At 42.0% G+C, this 20,624-nt stretch overlaps 1 protein-coding gene across 1 annotated transcript in view; it reads right to left on the bottom strand.

Moving 5' to 3' along the window:
* LOC144888261 (uncharacterized) overlaps nt 1–20,624 on the bottom strand; it is a 229,687-nt gene that overhangs the window by 50,912 nt on the left and 158,151 nt on the right. The window contains exons 3-18 of the mRNA XM_078785864.1: nt 14,074–14,214; nt 11,174–13,938; nt 10,839–10,886; nt 10,377–10,437; nt 10,212–10,219; nt 8,301–8,342; nt 8,118–8,144; nt 7,372–7,380; nt 5,059–5,129; nt 3,452–3,488; nt 1,921–1,939; nt 1,615–1,786; nt 1,459–1,497; nt 1,199–1,359; nt 1,038–1,045; nt 400–539 (exon numbers count right to left, since the gene is read on the bottom strand). Of these exons, the coding sequence (XP_078641990.1) occupies nt 400–539; nt 1,038–1,045; nt 1,199–1,359; nt 1,459–1,497; nt 1,615–1,786; nt 1,921–1,939; nt 3,452–3,488; nt 5,059–5,129; nt 7,372–7,380; nt 8,118–8,144; nt 8,301–8,342; nt 10,212–10,219; nt 10,377–10,437; nt 10,839–10,886; nt 11,174–13,938; nt 14,074–14,214 (3,748 nt within the window). The remainder of the gene's footprint in view (nt 1–399; nt 540–1,037; nt 1,046–1,198; nt 1,360–1,458; nt 1,498–1,614; nt 1,787–1,920; nt 1,940–3,451; nt 3,489–5,058; nt 5,130–7,371; nt 7,381–8,117; nt 8,145–8,300; nt 8,343–10,211; nt 10,220–10,376; nt 10,438–10,838; nt 10,887–11,173; nt 13,939–14,073; nt 14,215–20,624) is intronic.

Genomic DNA, 20,624 nt, shown 5'->3' with positions numbered 1-20,624 from the left:
TTACATTATGAGGGTGTTACACACAACAAAACCATACTTTTCACCTTCGTTACACTTCCTCCAAAATTGTTACACTTCTCAAAATTGTTACACTTCTCAATATTGTTACACTTCTCAAAACCGTTACACTTCTCAAATTCGTTACAATATATTTGAGATATTTTACCACTTTTAAGCATTATCGTATTTCTATTGGTAGATTTTATTGCATATCCTCAGCTTTCTCATTACGACCAATAACAATCGATGACTGTATTAGATACATACCTTTTGTTTTCGTAAGAATTTTTTATCTTGGATAATATGCTCTCCTATATTAATCATTATAACGGGTATTATGTCGCTGTCATTTTTGGTTATGTCTATCCAACATAAACCTTGATAAATATCTCCTTTTACTCCCTGTTCATCTTTAGGTCGTTGATCACCTTTTTCTCCCTGTTCACCTTTTTCTCCCACAATGACTTGGGTACCTCTAGGTCCAGTAGCTCCTCATCTACCAATAAATCCTGGCCTACCCTGGGCACCTTTATCACCTCCTACAAACAAAACCTTTTGAATTATTGCTCCCTTTTCACCTTTAACTCACGGTACTTCTTGGTCACCTATAACTTCCGGTACTCCTTGGTCGCCTTTAACTCCTGGGTCGCCTTTAAATCCCGGTATCACAAGTCTTTTATTAATCTCACCGATTTTCATATTTTTCTCCCTTTCCTCCCTCTACTTTTTCTCCCTTTCCCCCCTCTCCCCCATCTCCTCCCTCTCCTCCCTCCCACTCTCTTCTTCAACTCCATCCTCATCCCTTGCTATGCGAAAAGCATCTCCCCATAGAATATTGTCGTGCAACTGCCGAAATTAATATCAGGCGGTCACGGATGCCGATCGTGAAGGCCTTAGCCCCCCCCCCCCCCCCCCGAGGCGAAAACTGAATGGCGGATTTCCAAAACCAAAAGCTACCCCAAGCGCGCAGGATGGAGGGGAGCCGCGAGACCCCCCCCCCCCCCCCCCCCCGCAGCCTTATCTGTTAAATCAATCACCCGGAAAACTGCATTCAAGTATGTACAGCAAATAATATAAGGGTTTATTAAATGAAAACAGGGACAGGAAAAGCACACGCCGGTAATGAAATATCCTAAATCGGGATCCCGCACACCAGATATCAAATAAAAACGAGGGAATCTGAATTAAGGAAAAGAACACGTCATGTACTGGTGAACGTGCAACTCGGTCTTATCCGGTCTTTGTCGTTGACTTTGGCCGCCATCCAACATGCGGCTCCTTTCGCCCGCAGCACGCCTCGCTCCAAGTTCCAAAGCACCGAGCACCACGCACCAAGCACCGATCACCATGAGGCCGAACCTTGTACACGGTCGACAAGCCAACTCAGATCTCACCGGGACGGCCAGCGCAGGCCGTGAATCTTCCAGGAATCTGCCAGGAATCTGCTCGGAATCTCACTGGAATCTGCGAGCCAACGCAACCAGAGATCTCACGAAACTGCCAGGGCCAGGAATCTCACTGGAGCGCAACTGCTCAACTCGTCTGTAACTCACTCGGGATCCAACTCACAACTCAACTCGACAACTCTGCGCACTCAACTCCAACTCGACAGACTAAATGTCGTTCGGCGCTCGTTCATCAACTGCCCAAAAAATGGCGTTCGGCCTCGATAGTATCTGCTGGCCATTGACGTCAGCATTGGCGCACTGCCAACCAATCAGGCTCCTCCACTGACTCGCCAGCTCACCCAGGTGCACGCCCACTGCGCCACTCCCACTCCCTGCTCCTTATGTCAAAGCGGGTGCTATTTGAGGTGGATAGGGCTCTCGGAGGTGTAAATGGCGGCGGCCATTCGGCGGTGTCCTGGCCTGATTTCTTCCTAAGTCATGTCAGGGGGGAGGGCGTTATTTAGTGTTGAACTAAGGATCCATCGGAATGTCTATGTGGTGTGCGGTGCCAAAAGGGACAAAGGTTTGGCGAACCAGGGGAGGATACACAGGGGCGCTACTCCTTAATCCCTACACTACTTATCACTCGAATCTCCTGGTAGATTCACAATTATACATCTTAACCGACAAAACGCCGATACAGGAACTTATTACAAGGTAGTTTTCCTTACCACGACACCTCAAAGCATGTTACCTACTCAGATCTAACTGCTCTACATATTGCTCTACCACATTGACATAATATTATACATATATTCATCTGGAATTTGAGATATTCTTATATGTATAATTATTTTTCTCATAATCGGATACCAATAGGATTTGTTGACAATTTCTAAAAGAGTTATATATTTCATAACTTTGAGAAGTTGATTTTTATTTAATATTTTCATCAGGTCTCTATTTGTGGGTAATAGTCTTCTTTACGAGACCAATTAAAATCATCTATGTCTTCCAAGTTCATTGAAAAGAACCAATAATACCCTAAATCAAACATATCATACGTTTATTTTTCATATATCCTCCCCAACTATATGTCCTTCTTTATGAAGTTTAATTGTAAGTAGATGGTTAAATTTAATAAGAAAAGGTGTATGGTCTGGAGATCCAGGTGTTGTGGCTGTAAATTCTACTTGTTTGTTAAAGGGTGCTGTAGAATATTTTTGTTAAATCACTGAATCTAACTCAGTCATTGTCATATGTGGGGCTTGGATAATTAATTGATTAATTTATAATTATTCTTCATATTAATATGTTTTGTTAAATGATATTTTTGTCGTTCAGCCTGTGCCTTTGTATAATAATTTGATAAATCAATATCCAACTCTCAGGATAATCCAATGATCGAACCATCTTTTCCAACATGTCATTTTTTAAATGAGTTTTATAATAATATCATAAAAATTTACATTATTGTTGAGTTGAAATAATATGTATAAACATAATTGACCACAACATTTGGAATTAATGTCTTGGACTTGAAATGTTTGATAAAGACCATTCTGGAAGAAGTTAATTACTTCAAGAGGCGGTGGAAGGCCATAACTACCGAAATAAAAAAAATTCCGACTATTAAGAATACAAACCCAATGAGACCCATTCCCATCTTCTAAATTCATAATAATATTCTTTGTATTTTTAGACAGCTTTGTTAATTCATCTCTCATACAAATAATTACATGATCAATTTTTAGTTTTTTGCAATATTTTGCAAATTCTATATTTGATGTTGTATTCTTTCGAAATTGTTTGAACCATTTATCCATTTATTAAGAAGAAAGATGTAATCCATTACCCCTTTTAGTTAGTTTTACACCTGCCTGGGCGATAGAAGACAGCATATCTCCAACTAACTATCTCGCTTCATCAGGAAGGATTTCAAGCTTTTCAGCAAAATCTACAATAACATCACTTCCACTAATTTGTTTCTCCAACTCCTTATTACGTCTTTCCAATTCTTTTTGAGCTTTTAGTTGTGCCTTCCTATCGTTAGCAGTTTTTACCACTGCTGAAATACCACCGGTCAAAGCCACCGCCACGCTTAAACCAGAAAATAAAGGAATTAGAAATGGAAGAAATCCTCCTCTGAAATTTTAAATGTCAGTGAACCAGCATCATTCAAGGTTTTCACCTGCTCGCTTGTGAGCAAAACATCAAGTCTTATATCTCCTTTTCTCTGAATTGTTTTAACATTAATCACACAAGGCTTTTGATTTTGAATACAAGATGTTCATTTATCATGATTGATTTGACTAACATATACATCAGTTGATACTTTACTCATTTATTTATTATGAGAAAAAAAATCAATGTGATATTAGTCATAACACCATTATCTGTATTAATCTGCAATTCAGTTTCTTCCAAAAGCAAACAATGTGCATCAACTTCTTCACTCTCCCCTCTTTCAATGTATAGAGATGTTTCCACTCTCTTAGACTTTATAGTTTCCTTTTGAGAACTCAGGTCAATTGCGTAGAGTGTATAAAGTTTTTGAAATGCAACCATATCCAAAATAGGATCATTATTGCTTTGTGCTTTCACACACCTTTTGGTTAAGACATGTAGGCTTCCGCATAATCATTTTTTTCCCAATCAATTTCCAATCTATCTCACGGGTAAAATGTGCCATCAAGAGAAACCCGAAGTTGTTTCACCTTAGCATTATCACTCAGCGCATTATTCTTATCAGTACCTTCATCTCCATCTGGTTTCTTTAAAATGAGCCATAGGTATCGTGGCTTTCCTTCCAGAACACCTAAATTCCAAGTGTAGGTAGTGTGTTCCAGTTTAACATGTTGACATCTACTTTTAAGGTATGACACATTCAGCGGTTTCTTTGAGTTAAGTCTTCTATCTTTCTTTCTCTCTCTCTCTCATCTCTTTCGTTTTAAGATTAGGAGTATATTCACTAATATACCAACCCATTTTATTAATAAAAAAATTATCATTACCACCAAAAGCATTAGCATCCCCAAATAGTAATCTATTTACATTTTCATTCCTTTGTAGTTGAAATCGAATTTTAAGTTCATACAAAACTTTATCACAATCACAAAATCCAAATATACCCTTAAGGGGAACTGCTACGGTAAAACTTTTCTCTGCTTTTGTATCATCGTTATACATTGTCTTTCTTTGATTATAACCAGGGTCTGCGTTTGTTCCCATTGACATATCAGATATAAAACCTTCAACAGCCCAGTAGTAGGAGAATGGGGGTTCTGGCTCACATAAAATTTGACATTGAAGTCAATGGGAAAAATGAAGGAAACGAATTGACTCCTACCCCCTCTCTTGAAAAATTACACCCATTTCTACCTCTTTTTAAATTAACTCCCCCATTTTTTATTATGCTCATACAGAGACCCAACGAATATCTGATCATGTTTTATCTCCCTGATAAGATCCGTCCTTTTATCAGAGAAATCACCATCTAAAATATTGATAAATATGACATTAGAATTTAACTCTCGGTTTAGGTATCGCTGTTGAGCCAATATGAAATGATAAACTTATCTTAATGACCTCAACTGACCCCCTTCCAAACCACATATCATTTTGAGATTATAGAAAATTATTTTCCCATTTAGGACTCCAGTCCGCATACCTTGTCTTTATTTCTTGACAACCATCAAAGTTCTCAGTCCATTCAAGGATATTGCCTCCGAGAGCCTCTAACTTACCCGTATTTAAATTTATTCGTTTATTTGTTTCATCTGCTCTTGCCCATGTTATTTTTTTCAATGAGACTTATTTGATATTTTTCACATTCATGATGTTTTCCATTTAAATGCTAAGGTTGTTGTTTTCTCCAATCTTTGGTTTGGTTATTGCTTGGTTCTATCATATATATATTAGTAACAAAGGCGGCGGCAACCCGTTAAAATTCCTTACCCCTCGCCCCCCTTTTTATCTTATCACTTATGTTTATCTTAATATAGTTTAACACTTATACTTATCACTTATATTTATATTAACACTTAACCCGTTAAAATTCCTTACCCCTCACCCCCCTTTTTAATCTTATCACTTGTACTTATCACTTATGTTTATCTTAATATAGTTTAACACTTATACTTATCACTTATATTTATTTTAACACTTATAACCATAAGGGACTATCAATTCCATTTTCTAAAATAAACCTCTAATCATCAAAAGCTCCAAGAGCTTTCTTATTTACTTCTTCTGAATATAATTGATGTTTATAACTTTATATCGCATTCCTTTTTCTGAACAATTCACCAAACTTTGCCAAACTACATCAAATTCATACAAGGGATCTGATCATCACTCTGTTGCTGACAGGCACACATTGATGTGCACCTCAACTCTAAATAGCGACATTTGCAGTGTCGAGTCTTGCATTGCTTCTGGCATGCACAACAAATCATCTCGAGGCAACTTTCTGGGATTGGACTCGGTGACATCAGAATAGGCTCTCATCCTGAATCACCACGTTTCCATCCCATTTCCACAGGTGCAGGAAGATCAGGTTTTTTTTTTTGGTTTTTTTTGTATACAAGATCGAGGCTCGTGAAAGAGAAACCGACACAAAACACACAAATTAAGGGGAGCGGTAAACAAGATGGGGAGAGAGGGGGAAGGACACAAACACAACGTTTGAGAGGAAGGAGATCGAGAGAACTGTGGGAGGGAGAGGGCTTGGGGTGGAGGTGGGAGAGGGATAAAATATATCGACACTGCAAGGACTTCCAGGAAGGAAGTTGGAATTTCAAAAAAGTGTATCTGGGGGTGGAAATTAGCGGGGGTAGAAAAGATCAAGGTTTTGGATGGGGGAAGATAAGAGATTGTGGTGAACAGCTGTTTTAAAGACCTGGAGGGAGGAGTGGGATTGAAGGGAGTGGTGGAGTTTGTTCCAGAGGTGGGAGAAAAGGGGAATGAAAGAGTGAAGGTGAGCAGAGAGCCTAGATTTTGGCAGTTTAACTATAAGAGGGTTGCTGGCAGATCTTGTGTGACCTGTAGGAATATTTGGGGGACAGAGCACAGAGAGAGCTGGGGGACCAAGGCCGGAGAGGAGTCGGTAGAAGACAGGAGGGCGACCAACCTGCCTGTGGTGAGTGAGTGAAAGGTCCTCGGAGTTAGCTTCATCGCAGGAGATTCCAATGATTCTGAAAGCTTTGGTTTCAACAGCGTGAAGCTGTATGGCAAAATGAGCATTTCTCCATACCATGGCTTGATAGTATACTCACATCAAATGGAAATTAAGAGCATCACTTGTCGGTGACAATGCTTCTGGTTTACCTGTCTTGGAGAACAACATATGTCTTGCTGAATCAACAGAGGTTGTTCTGTGCACATTATATATTCTGCAGACGAACGTTTCTGCAGATTTGATTGTCTCCTCTGTGAGTTCACCAATGAATGAATGAATGAATGATCGTTTTAAGGCCATTTTTCCACACCAGAGTGGGGGTTAGCCTTGCGGGCCCCATGACAATCATGGTTCCCTGTTTGAGGCAATGTTTTTATGGCCGGATGCCCTTCCTGACGCCAACCCTTGGACGCCTCTTACGATGCGCAGGGATACGGTGTACCTATTCTAAACCGGGGTACACACCAGGATCATTCATCCCAGCGAACTGGTACTCAATTTGCCGACCTCAGAAGGATGACAGGCTGTCAACCCCCCTGGCGTTAATTCAGCGATCGACTGGGATTCGCACCCAGGATCCTAGGATCCCAAGCCAGTACCCTAACCGCAAAGCCAACACCAGGGTAATATGTGAGTTCACCAATGCCCAAGTTATTCAGAAATTTATGGTGCACTTTGAAGACTTTCCATGATGTTTGTTTGGTGTGATTTGCAAAAAAGGAGGTGGTGTGACACCCAGTTAATGTGTGAAATGGTAGCAGTGCTGTGGACAAACTTCTCGGTAGATTGTTTAGATTAGATTACCACATAGAGCTGCATGTATATACATGAGAAAAAATGCTTTACCCAAGAATGTGTCCAAAAATGGAAATTTGGCGGCTATTTTGTGTATGCTAATGACAAGGTCAAAAACTCTAAATTCGGCTTGGGAAGCGCGTTAATCGAATTCACCATACCCTTATTATGTTAAAAAGTGAGGTTTCCAACTTTTACCCAAAAGTGCACTGAACATTCACATTTCTCAGAAATCCGTCTAGTCTATTAGTAACTAGAACGCCACTCAGTAGAGCGCATACTCGCGCCGTGGGTGGCCGCTGCTGAGCCCCATCTTCCAATGGTAAAAAAATTCCTTCAAAAAATTCCTGGATCCGGAATAATATCCTGAGCTTCACCAAAAACTAATCAATTCTTCCTTATCCCAAGGGCAATCAGCCCACCAACCTTCATCCAAATCCGTTCAGAACTTTTCCAGATATCTTGTTCAGAAACACACACGGATGGACACGATCGAATGCATTACTCCCTAGCGGGAGTAATTATCGAGCTGCCTGCTGCGAAGGTCTCTTATCTTGTATAATGAGGTTTAATAATCATGCACTTAGTAACATGGAGATCACCCATTGGCCCAAGGGATGGAGGGGTGCAACTGTTGGACGTTTGTTATGTAATTACGTCGATCAAATATATAGATATCTCATGGTGTACAATAAACAATGTTCAATGAATGAACAATGAACGGAGCAAAGTACAGAGATATCCTAAATGAAAACCTGAAACAGAGCACTCAGCACCTCAGACTATGTCATGTTAAAGGAGACAAGATCAACGAAGACTTTCTGTTCTGCAAGCCTCTCACAACAACGATGAAAGCAGCTGACGTGAAGAAGCTCATGGATGACTTCTTCAGAAGCAACGGCCTCTCGTGGGAGATGGTGTCTGCAGTTTGCTCTGACGGAGCTGCAGCCATGCTGGGATGCAAATTCGGTTTTGGAGCACTGGTGAAGGCCGATGCACCACACATCATCGTCACGCACTGCGTCCTGAACAGACACGCACTGGCAGCAAAAACCCTGCCTCGAAAACTGGCCAATGTTCTGAAAATCGTCGTTGAAACTGTGAATTAAGTGCGAAGCCATGCTCTGAATCATCGCATCTTCAAAGAGCTGTGCAATGAAATCGGCTCTGAATTCGAAGTCCTTCTCTACCACTCTAACGTTCGACGGTTATCAGACGATGGAAGGTAGTCAGCTGTGTTTTTGCCTTGCGTGTAGAATTAGCCCTGTTTTTGCGAGAACACCAGCATTGCCATGCAACGCACTTCCAAGAGTCAGAGTTCACCCTCACCTTGGCGTACTTGGCTGACATCTTCGACGCACTCAATCATCTCAATTGCCAGATGCAGTGCGGTGGAGTGAATGTCATCGAATCTGAAGAGAAGCTGAGCGCTTTCCGAAAGAAGTTACCATTGTGGAGGCGGCAAACAGAGAACGACAACTTCGCGAACGTTTCGGTACTGGACGAGTGCGTGAGCGGGATCGAAGAAGAGTCTGAAGTTGGAGGCACTGCTGTACCGGGGGAGCTGAAGCAAGCGATTGCCACACACTTGGATGAGCTGGGAAAGTCATTCGACGTCTACTTCCCCGACCATGAGCAATACCCAGCATGGGTGCAGCAGCCGTTTCCTTTTGACATGGCAATGGCAGTTGTCAATGACCAATACCTCGACGACCTCATCGAACTACAGCAGAGCCAGACTCAACAACAACTCTTCGGCACAACAACGCTCTCAATGTTTTGGTGCCACCAAATGGAAGAGTATCCTCACATCGCTAAAATTGCCCTTGAGATCCTCACTCCGTTCGTTACAACGTATCGCTGCGAGCATGCGTTTTCGAAATTGGTGGACATTAAAACAAAGATAAGGAGCAGGCTTGCATGCGAAAATGATTTGAGGGTGGCCCTTGCCAAAACAAAACCACGCATTTTCCAGATCGCCTCCCGAAAAGAAGAACAGAAAACGCATTAAGATGTAATTTTTCTTTATTTTTTTTTGTCAAATTTGAGGGTTTCCACGAGTGTTCGGTGGGTTTCGTTAGGGTTCGGCGCCTTTAAAAAGGTGAAGAACCACTGTCCTAGAACCTAACGGATGTCGTCACAAGGCGAGGAGAAACACGAACTACACGAACATCGCCATTGTCCAAACTGTTTGTTCACGCATGCGCAGGCGCAACATAGCAATACATCACAAAGCTCGTTTTTCGCTCACCTACACTTTAGTCCGGTCGGTAAATGTATCGATCGAGCAGTGTCCATAGGTAAGTGAGGGAGTGACAGAGAGTATGTATGTGTGTGTGTAAGTCAGTCAGAGTTGTGTGAGTCAGTCAGTGAGTTGTGTGTCATTCAGTGAGTTGTGTGTGTCAGTCAGTGAGTTGTGTGTGTCAGTCAGTGAGTTGTGTGTGTCAGTCAGTGAGTTGTGTGAGTCAGTCAGTGAGTTGTGTGTCAGTTAGGGAGTTGTGTGAGTCAGTCAGCGAGTCAGTCATTGAGTGAGTCATTGAGTCAATCAGTGAGTCAGTGAGTGATTGAGTGATTGTGTGTCAGTGAATGTGTGTGTGTATGTGACTGAGTAAGTCAGTCAGTCAATGAGTCAGTCAGGGAGTGATGTGATGATGGATTCGATGACCTTGCTGATGATTGGGGTCAGTCAGGGAGTGATGTGATGATGGATTACATGACCTTGCTGATTATTGGGGGAAGTCAGGGAGTGATATGATGGATTCCATGACCTTGCTGATGATTGGGAGCAGGCTGATTGGTCTGTCGTTGCAAGGATCTGGTTTTGGATTTTTTTTTGGAATAATTCTTACCTCTTGGTCTGGCCAGTGGCCACATCGACTTCGACTTGAATCTCAACTTTGGGGTTTGTTGGAGAGGGCGGGGGGGGGGGGGGGGATGGGGGAGAGGTTCGTTCCCCTCTTCCTTTCTTTAGAAGTCTGTGTTCAAAGGAATTCCCTCCATTAACAATGCATTACCATTGATGTTGAGACAAATGTGGTGGCAACAATCTGTGTGGCCTTTCTTCCACGTTAGGACCTGTATAACCGAGGTGCTTGGCAGCAATCAGTGATGTCATGAAGTGCAGTCATGCCATGATGGTAAATGTTGTGCAAGGTTTTCAACTGGTTAGATCAGGATTACTTCTGGGGATATGCGCACTCCAAACTCTTCATTGACTGATTAATTCACCATAATGTGGCATTACATATTCACAATAACACAGACGGTGCATTTGTGCTTTGAGGACCTCTCTTTATTGTGAAACTCTTCACAAATTCAAGTTTCATGAAAAACATAGGCAGGAGTCTTCTTCTGATAAACGATTTTACAACAAGGGTGTTCTGCTAACACACGTGGCAATGAAACATGTACTTCAGCTAAGATTGAGTAAAAATTGATGTTCAAACTGCCATGGCAAGATCCCATCAGAGCATAACCAAAAAGGGACAAAAGAAAACAACTAAATCAATGAGAAAACAAAATTCCTAAACATTGGTCACAATCAAAAAAGAACAAAAAAAAAAAGAAAAAAAAAAGGAAGTTTGCCCAGATCCTTTTTCAGTAAAGGATCATTCATTCATGAACTGATTTGTGAAACTTCATTCTTATAGCTTTGTTCCAAGGGCTCGTTTTAGAATCCCCACTGAACCTCTGACAGCCTCCACTGTAGTTTGTTTGTTGTCATATTCCCTGGAATGCTTTATTAGTACTGTTAGGCTTTTCTTGATCATCCAGATTCCCTGTTGCTCCAAATATCACTGGTACATATTCAGGTTTCTTCAATTCCGAAATCTTCTTCACCTAATTTTTCATATCCTGCTATTTCAGATTTCAGCTCTCCTGTGTGGATCTTCATATGTGATTTCAAATTGCCTTTTTGAAAGAAACCTTTATCACATATCAAGCATTTGACAGGATGCTCTCCTGTGTGGATCGTCATATGTGATTTCAAATTGCCTTTTTGAAGGAAACCTTTATCACATATCGAGCATTTGAGAGGATGCTCTCCTGTATGGATCCTCATATGTGATTTCAAATTGCCTTTTTGAAGGAAACCTTTATCACATATCAAGCATTTGAGAGGATGCTCTCCTGTATGGATCCTCATATGTGATTTCAAGGTGACGTTATAGGAGAAACCTTTGTCGCATATCGAGCATTGATGTGGACGTTCTCCTGTATGGATCCTCATATGTGATTTCAAATTGCCTTTTTGAAAGAAACCTTTATCACATATCAAGCATTTGACAGGATGCTCTCCTGTATGGCTCGTCATATGTGATTTCAAGCTGACGTTATAGGAGAAACCTTTGTCGCATATCGAGCATTTATATGGACGTTCTCCTGTATGGATCCTCATATGTAATTTCAAATTGCCTTTTTGAAAGAAACCTTTATCACATATCGAGCATTTGAGAGGATGCTCTCCTGTATGGATCATCATATGTGATTTCAAGCTGACGTTATGAGAGAAACCTTTGTCGCATATCGAGCATTTATATGGACGTTCTCCTGTATGGATCCTCATATGTGATTTCAAATTGCCTTTTTGAAAGAAACCTTTATCACATATCGAGCATTTGAGAGAATGCTCTCCTGTATGGATCCTCATATGTGATTTCAAATAGACTTTTTGAGAGAAACCTTTATCACATATCGAGCATTTGTGAGGTTGATCTCCTGTGTGGATCCTCACATGTAATTTCAAATTGCCTTTGCGAGTGAAACCTTTGTCGCATATCGAGCATTTGTGGGGTCGCTCTCCTGTATGGATCCTCATATGTGATTTCAATTTGCCTTTTTGAGAGAAACCTTTATCACATATCGAGCATTTGTGAGGTTGATCTCCTGTGTGGATCCTCACATGTAATTTCAAATTGCCTTTGCGAGTGAAACCTTTGTCGCATATCGAGCATTTGTGGGGTCGCTCTCCTGTATGGATCCTCATATGTGATTTCAATTTGCCTTTTTGAGAGAAACCTTTATCACATATCGAGCATTTGTGAGGTTGATCTCCTGTGTGGATCCTCACATGTAATTTCAAACTGTTGCTATGAGAGAAACCTTTGTCACATATCGGGCATTTGTGAAGTCGCTCTCCTGTGTGGATCCTCATATGTCTATTCAAATTGCCTTTTTGAGAGAAACCTTTGTCACATATCGGGCATTTGTGAAGTCGCTCTCCTGTGTGGATCCTCATATGTTTATTCAAATTGCCTTTTTGAAGGAAACCTTGATCACATATCAAGCATTTGAGAGGATGCCCTCCTGTATGGATCCTCATATGTGATTTCAATTCGCCACTTTGAGAGAAACCTTTATCGCATATCGAGCATTTGAGAGGATGCTCTCCTAGATGGATCGTCATATGTGATTTCAAGCTGACGTTATGAGAGAAACCTTTGTCGCATATCGAGCATTTATATGGACATTCTCCTGTATGGATCCTCATATGTGATTTCAAATTGCCTTTTTGAAGGAAACCTTTATCGCATATCGAGCATTTGTGGGGTCGTTCTCCTGTATGGATCCTCATATGTGATTTCAATTCGCCACTTTGAAAGAAACCTTTATCGCATATCGAGCATTTGTGAGGTCGTTCTCCTGTGTGGATCCTCATATGTGATTTCAATTCGCCACTTTGAGAGAAACCTTTATCGCATATCGAGCATTTGTGGGGTCGTTCTCCTGTATGGATCCTCATATGTGATTTCAATTCGCCACTTTGAGAGAAACCTTTATCGCATATCGAGCATTTGTGAGGTCGTTCTCCTGTATGGATCCTCATATGTGATTTCAATTCGCCACTTTGAGAGAAACCTTTATCGCATATCGAGCATTTGTGGGGTCGTTCTCCTGTATGGATCCTCATATGTGATTTCAAATTGCCTATTTGAGAGAAACCTTTATCGCATATCGAGCATTTGAGAGGATGCTCTCCTGTATGGATCGTCATATGTGATTTCAAGGTGACGTTCTGAGAGAAACCTTTATCACATATCGAGCATTTGTAAGGTTGTTCTCCTGTATGGATCCTCATATGTAATTTCAAATTGCCTTTTAGAGAGAAACCTTTATCACATATCGAGCATGTGTGGGGTCGCTCTCCTGTATGGATCCTCATATGTAATTTCAAATTGCCTTTTTGAGAGAAACCTTTATCACATATTGAGCATTTTTGAGGACGCTCTCTTGTATGGATCTTCATATGTTTATTCAAATTGATTTTTGTTAAGAAACCTTTATCACAGACAGAGCAATTGCGAGGGTGTTTTCCAGTGTGGATCCTCATGTGTATTTTGATGATACTCTTTGAAGCAAAATCCATTCTGCATACATTACACTTATAACGTATTCGCCTTTTTTGCACCTTTTTGTGTTTGTTTAATTTAATATAAATATTGGTGTTGAGAGGCCCAGACTTGTATTTTATAGGAAGTGGGTCTTGATTTCGTGATTGTTTCTTCAAAAAAGGCTTCTTCTTTACTGTCAAGCTGTGACTGGACCTCATTTGTCCCATTTTACTTCTGGATTGTTCTACAGAAACAAAGAATACATTTTATTTTTTGTCAAAATCAAAATGCAAAATATTTAACACTTTTCAGAAAATTTTAGATTTTCTCAACACAAAAGATTTGTTAATTTTTGTGAATTTTTTACGTTTCCACTCACCAGTTGCAAAAGAAGAGGCACTTCTGTTTGTCATGTGAATATCATCTGAACCTTCCTTTGCTGAAGCACATTTTGAATCTTCTGTGACAGATGAATCGTTGTTGTGTTGTCTGCCTTCCGTATTTACAGGATGGACATCACCTGTGTGCAAATCAGCATCAGTCTTTTGCAGGTAAATGAGATTGAGAACTATCTTTAGAGTTCATCGATCATGTTACGCCATGGAATGTGCACTTCAATTTAAATATAACAATGAAGTTAAACATTGTAAAAAACAAAAATTCCGGATGTGAAGCACTATTGAAACAGTCCTCTACATGACCCTGATGCAGTGTATCAGTGATACACCACCCTATTTAACATGTCGAAGTACTGCTAAACTGGAGGATAGTGGAAGTAAAAATAAGGCGATTTGTGTTCAACAGTGTTTCAGTGTTTAATTCAATTTAAATAAAATAAAGATTGTAAAATTAATCAAAATAAATTTCTGGAATTTACTGGCGGTAAAAATTTCTCAAAATATTCTTTCACACAGCACGGAACAAGTGTGTATCGACCCTCAGCAGAGCCAGGAAATAATATCTCTCCACTCGCAAGACTGAACTCTCAAACTTGTCTCCCTCCTCCAAGTCCTGGTGGTATCTGGACAAATACGTTTCTCGTGTTAGTTCCCCTCCAATTCCCTCCATTTCCTGAAATTACTACACACTGGACACTGCACGTAAAAAAGCTGAATGTCTCAACTCTGGGTTTGCCTTAAAATCTTGTGTCCCAAAACCATCTCTCTCTGTACCCACATTAACCAGTCGTACCCAGCTGCTCCTGGACTCTGTGTCCTTCTTTACCGACAAGGTAGAGAAGTTTCTGTCAAACCTCGACTCTGATTCCGCAACTGGACCAGGCAGCATCACCCCACAGGTCCCAAAATACTGCTCTGCCGTGCTGTCACACCCTCTCTCTGTACTATTCACCCTCTCTTTTACTCAAGGTCATCTGCCATATACTGGGAAATCAGACAACATTACCGCTTTACACAATAAATGTGCAAAAACAGATTCCTGCAACAACAGACCAATCAGCCTACTCCCAATCCATATTCGCTTCTGATATTAAATCCTTCCTCTTGTCCAATGGCTTGATCTCTGATCATCATTTTGGATTCAGACCAGACCACTCTACCATGGACATGGACATGCTGCTTCTGCTGTCTCAACAATGGATGGAGGTCCTCAATGCTAAACAGGAATTAAGAGCCGTCTTCCCTTGACATATGTCGTGCCTTCAATGCAGTCAGGCACCCCGCCCTGCTTATGAAACTCTCCTCTTATGGTATCTATGAAAATCTTCACACATGGCGTGGACTTCCTCTCCAGTCAAAGTCAACGTCTCGCTCTGAATGGAATTCTTTCATCTCCCCTTCCTGTCCAGGCTTGAATGCCTCGAGGAAGTGTGCTCGGCCCTGTGCATTTTCTTGTCTTCATTAATGATCTCTCCAACTCGCTGGAAAATCCTCTATCTTTTTGCTGATGACTCCACCCTCTGCCGCTCCATATTACAACCCTGAGATTGGCAAGCAGCAGCCTTTTCACTCTCTGCAGACTGGATAAAATCACAAACTGGTCAAACAAGTTGAACATGTCATTCAATCCTGACAAATCTCACACCCTCACTATTTCTCTTCGTAAAGACTGTTTGGAAAACCCGCTGTCACTCAAGCTTTTGGGTCTCACTATCTGCCATGATCTTTACTGGGAAAACCACATTTCCAAGCTGGCCTCCAAAGGCAGCCGCCGACTGTGCATCTTCTGTCGTGCGATGCCCTTTCTTGGCACGACTGAGCTTCTCACCACAAACAAGGCGTTCATCTTCAGCTTAATGGAGTACTGCTCGCTCCTCTGGGCTGATGCTCCTGTCTCATACTTCATGCTGCAGAAAACAAAGCTTTTAGTATCATTGGTATCTCCCACGATGAAGCCGATTCTGAGGAATTTTCACTTTCGCACTGCATGCAGGTTGGTGGTCTTTCTGTCTTCTAATGGTTCCTCTCTGGCCTATCTCCCCCTACCCTGTCTGTACTCTGTCCCCCAAATATTCCTTGAGGAGGCACAAGATCTGCCAACAACCCTCTTCTGGTGAAACTTTCAAATGCAAGACTCTCTGCTCACCTTCACTCTTTAATTCCTCTTTTCTCACGCATTTGGAACAAACACCCACACTCTCTTCAATCCCACTCCTACCTCGAGGTCTTTAAAAGCAGCTGTTCACCACCATCCCTTGTTTTCCCCCATCCAAATCCTTGATCTTGTATGCCTCCGTTAATACACCCCAAATCCACCTTTTTCAAATTCTGACTTCTTTCCTGAAAGTCAGTCATGTCCATTTGTTTTATACCATTTTATCCCCACTCCCCCACCCCTCCACAAATCTACCAATGTCACTGTTCTCTACTATTGTTGTGCATATGTACTTTCCTCTCTCTCCCCCTCTCGTCTACCGCTCCCTTTATTATATATTTTGTGTGTTAACTATGACACGAGCCTCAACTTTGCATTAAAAAAAATAATAAAAAAACATAAAATTGAATGGCACTCAGCAGCGCATCCTTTTGACTTCAAATGTAGTTGGTGGTTGAATTCAGTTCGTTGATAGGAAAATCTTCTTCAAATTTCAAGTGAATTGGATGACAATTGAGGATTTTAGAAATTCGAATAGGTCGTGGACCTTATCGCCTGTGCTGATCTGAAAAATAGTTGGCGGTTGAATTCAGTTCACCGATATGAAAATCCTATTCAAATTTCAAGTCAATCATATGAAAATTGAGGATTTTAGAAATTTGAAGAATATGGTTGACCTTTGGCATTTGTTGATCTTACGACCTATGTTGAGATAAAAAATAGTTGGAGGTTGAATTCATTCAGCAAATATGAAAATCCTCTTCAAATTTCAAGTCAATCAGATGAAAATTGAGGATTTTAGAAATTTGAATTGTTGACCTTTTGGCCGATGTTGATGTCAAACATTGTTGCTGGTTGAATTCAGTTAGCTGATATGTGAATCCTATTCAAGTTTCAAGTCAATCGGATGAAAACTGAGGATTCTAGAAAATAAAAGTGGTTGACCTTTGGCCTATTTTGACCTTTTAACATCAAAAATAAAGACGATTCTGTCAGATCACCAACTCTACCGTTTGGTGGTTTCATGAAGATCGGTTTAAAACTGTGACCTGTAGACGAGTATAAGTGAGCAGACAGACAAACACACAAACTGGAGTGATCAATATACTTGTCAAAAAAGGATTTTTTGCCAAGTAACAAATAGACAGACAGACAAGGGTGACATGACATGTGACATTGTGACAAGGGTGACATTCGTGACATGCGCATTGGAGAGTCTGCGCATGCGCAAGATTGGAGGTCACGTCTCTTCAAAGCTGTCCATGCGCGCACGCTTTCGAAGTTAAGTAATTTTTCACAATTGTGTTGTTGTCGAAACTGTATCTTTCTTTCGGTGTGTGTACCTATTGGCGTGTCTTTAAAAGGATTATCGGTGTTGGTTTTTCATACCTGTGTACAGAATCGTCGGTTAGTTCGTGTCGCGTATTCTGAGGCCTAGTGTAGTAGGCTACCGTGTCCGACATTGGCTTGAGGCTTTGTTTTTGTCTCAGCGGTTCTTCGATTGGGCTGCAATTACTTTCGGTCTCTGTTTTTCCCGGTCTTTTCACCCCCATACTTCCTTGTTTTAAAATCTCAACTCAAAAAAAAAATAAAAAATTTCCTTCTCTGTTCTTATCCGTTTGTTTGTTCTTATTTGTTCGTTCGTTCTTCGACCACGTTGTTAAAAAAATGTTTAAACTGTCCCCTGAAGAACTGTATTCTGTCGTATACTATAACACCTTTTTCTTCTTCTTCTATAAAAGGATGCTTTCGACTTGCTCACCAAATCTATTCATTCCAAAAAAAAATTCCATCTCTTACAGTGCCTCTTTCATACATTCCCTAAACTCTCCAGCACTCCACACATCCTTCAGCGTCCTCAAATGTATTTTTGACTCGAAGGTCTCAAGAAACTCATTTTGCAATAAATGTTCGTTTCCCATTAATCGTACACTTATCAAAATCCAATCTCACCCCTCCCCTCCAAATCTTCCCCATCACCCCTTCCCTCCAAAACTTCCCCATCACCCCTTCCCTCCAAAACTTCCCCATCACCCCTTCCCTCCAAAACTTCCCCATCACCCCTCCCCTCCAAATCTTCCCCATCACCCATCCCTTTCAAATCTCCCCCCTTTCCCCTTGCCCCTTCCCTCCTAAACACCCCCCACACCCCACCCCTCCGAGACTCTCCCTCGCTCCTCCCCTCCTAGACTCCCCTCTCACCCCCCCCTCCTCAAAGCATCCTCCCCACTTCTTCTCCCTTCCAACTTTCACCTTCATCTCCCTCAACCTTCTGCCTCACTCTTCCCCCTCCTCAAATAACACCTCACTGCTCCTCACCCAATCACCATCAAACCTTTTGTCTGCCCCATTCTTCCCTTTCTCCAAGCTATTCTGAAATCTGACACACCATCAACAGCTCTCCCTACCTCTTCCTCCTCTTCCACATCTTACCCTACCGCTCCCCCCCTGTTCTGTATCCGATGCTCCCCCTTCCTCTTCTTTAACAGTATGGACCTCAAACATCCGGGGCCTTCGCTCAAACCTGACTGATCTCCCCATACAGGTTGCTTCTGACAAACCAGACATGATCTGCTTAACAGAAACTTTCCTCCTTCATGATGTCTCTGATTCCTTGGTATCTCTCCCAGGTTACTCCCTACTCCGGTATGATAGACCTGAGCCTCGTCCTGGAGGTGGGGTTGCTATCTTTATAAAAAAAACTCTCTTCCTCACTCGCCCTGCACTGCCCTCTCTCCACCTCACCCCCAGGAATACCTTTGGCTACGGCTTCCCCTTCACTCCCACCTTTTGTTCATATGTGTGTTGTACCGTCTACCAAACAGTGATGACTCCATCTACATCTTGCTGTCTGATAATATGGACCAACTTCTATCACCCCATCCCAACTCTCTCTTCCTCATATGTGGTGATTTCAATTGTCACCATGCCAGTTGGCTGGGTGTGGGTACCTCTCTCACCAGCCATGGCTCTTCAGCAAAGGACTTCTGTGACTCACTGGGACTGACACAATCTGTCAATTTCCTAACCCGGATCTCAGTCAACGGAGCATCTTCTCTTCTGGACTTGGTTTTGACTAACTTCCCTGAAAATGTCTGCTGCTCTTCTTGTGCTCCAATCGGCTCATCTGATCATGTGCTTGTTAAAGTGGACATCTCTCTGACCATTCTCAGAGAGCCTCCTCAGCGTCGACGAGTCTGGCATTTCACTCAGGCCAACTGGCACGGTCTTCAAGCAGCCATCAATCATCTGGACTGGTCTCCCATCTCTACCGCCTCTGACATAAACTCATCCTGGGAATTCTTCCAAAGTAAATTGCTCTCTCTCATGCACAGATTTATCCCATCTCGTCTTCAGTTGTCATACCCTTCCTCCCATCCATGGTACACGGAATCTTGTGGTGAGGCTATTGCCCAGAAACAACTTGCTTTCGTCTCCTGGAAAGCAAATCCAACGGAAGGAAATCTCATTTCTTTTCAGAAAGCCCGAAACAAGTGTGTGTCCACCCTCAGGAGAGCCCGGAAACAATATCTCTCCGTTCTCAGGACCGAACTCTCTTATCTGTCTCCCTCTTCCAAATCCTGGTGGCGTCTGGTCAAATCTGTTTCGGGTGTTTGTTCCCCCTCCCTCCCCTCCCTCACCTCAAATGGCCACACGGCTGACTCCGCACGTGAAAAAGCTGAATGCCTCAACTCTGTGTTTGCCTCTAAACCTTGTGTCCCAAACCCATCCCTCTCTGTACCCACCATACCCAGTCGTACCCAGCTGCTCCTGGACTCTGTGTCCTTTCCTCCTGACAAGGTGGAAAAGTTTCTGTCAACCCTCGACTCTGAATCTGCAACTGGACCTGACGGCATCAGCCCACGGGTCCTAAAATCCTGTTCTTCCGCTCTTTCACTCCCTTTCTCTGTTCTCTTCACCCTCTCCTTTGCTCAAGGTCGTCTGCCATCTGCTTGGAAATCTGCCAACATCACCGCTTTGCACAAAAATGGTGCAAAAACAGATCCCAGCAACTACAGACCAATCAGCCTTCTCCCAATTATCAGCAAAGTCATGGAATCCATCATTGCTTCAGATATGAAATCTTTCCTCTTCTCCAATGGCTTGATCTCTGATCATCAATTTGGTTTCAGACCTGGTCACTCTACTCTGGACATGCTGCTTCTGCTTTCTCAACAATGGATGGAGGTCCTCAATGCCAAACAGGAAATTAGAGCCGTCTCCCTTGACATATCACGTGCCTTCGACACAGTCTGGCACCCCGCTCTGCTCACCAAACTCTCCTCTTTTGGTATCCATGGAAATCTCCACACATGGCTGGCAGACTTCCTCTCTAGTCGAAGTCAACGTGTGGCCGTGAATGGGTTTCTTTATCTC

Source organism: Myxine glutinosa, chromosome 1, assembly GCF_964187855.1.
Source record: "Myxine glutinosa chromosome 1, kmMyxGlut1.1, whole genome shotgun sequence".
NCBI lineage: Eukaryota > Metazoa > Chordata > Myxini > Myxiniformes > Myxinidae > Myxine > Myxine glutinosa.
Note: the sequence above shows the minus strand (reverse complement) of the source record. Positions and strands in the feature narration are given on the sequence as shown.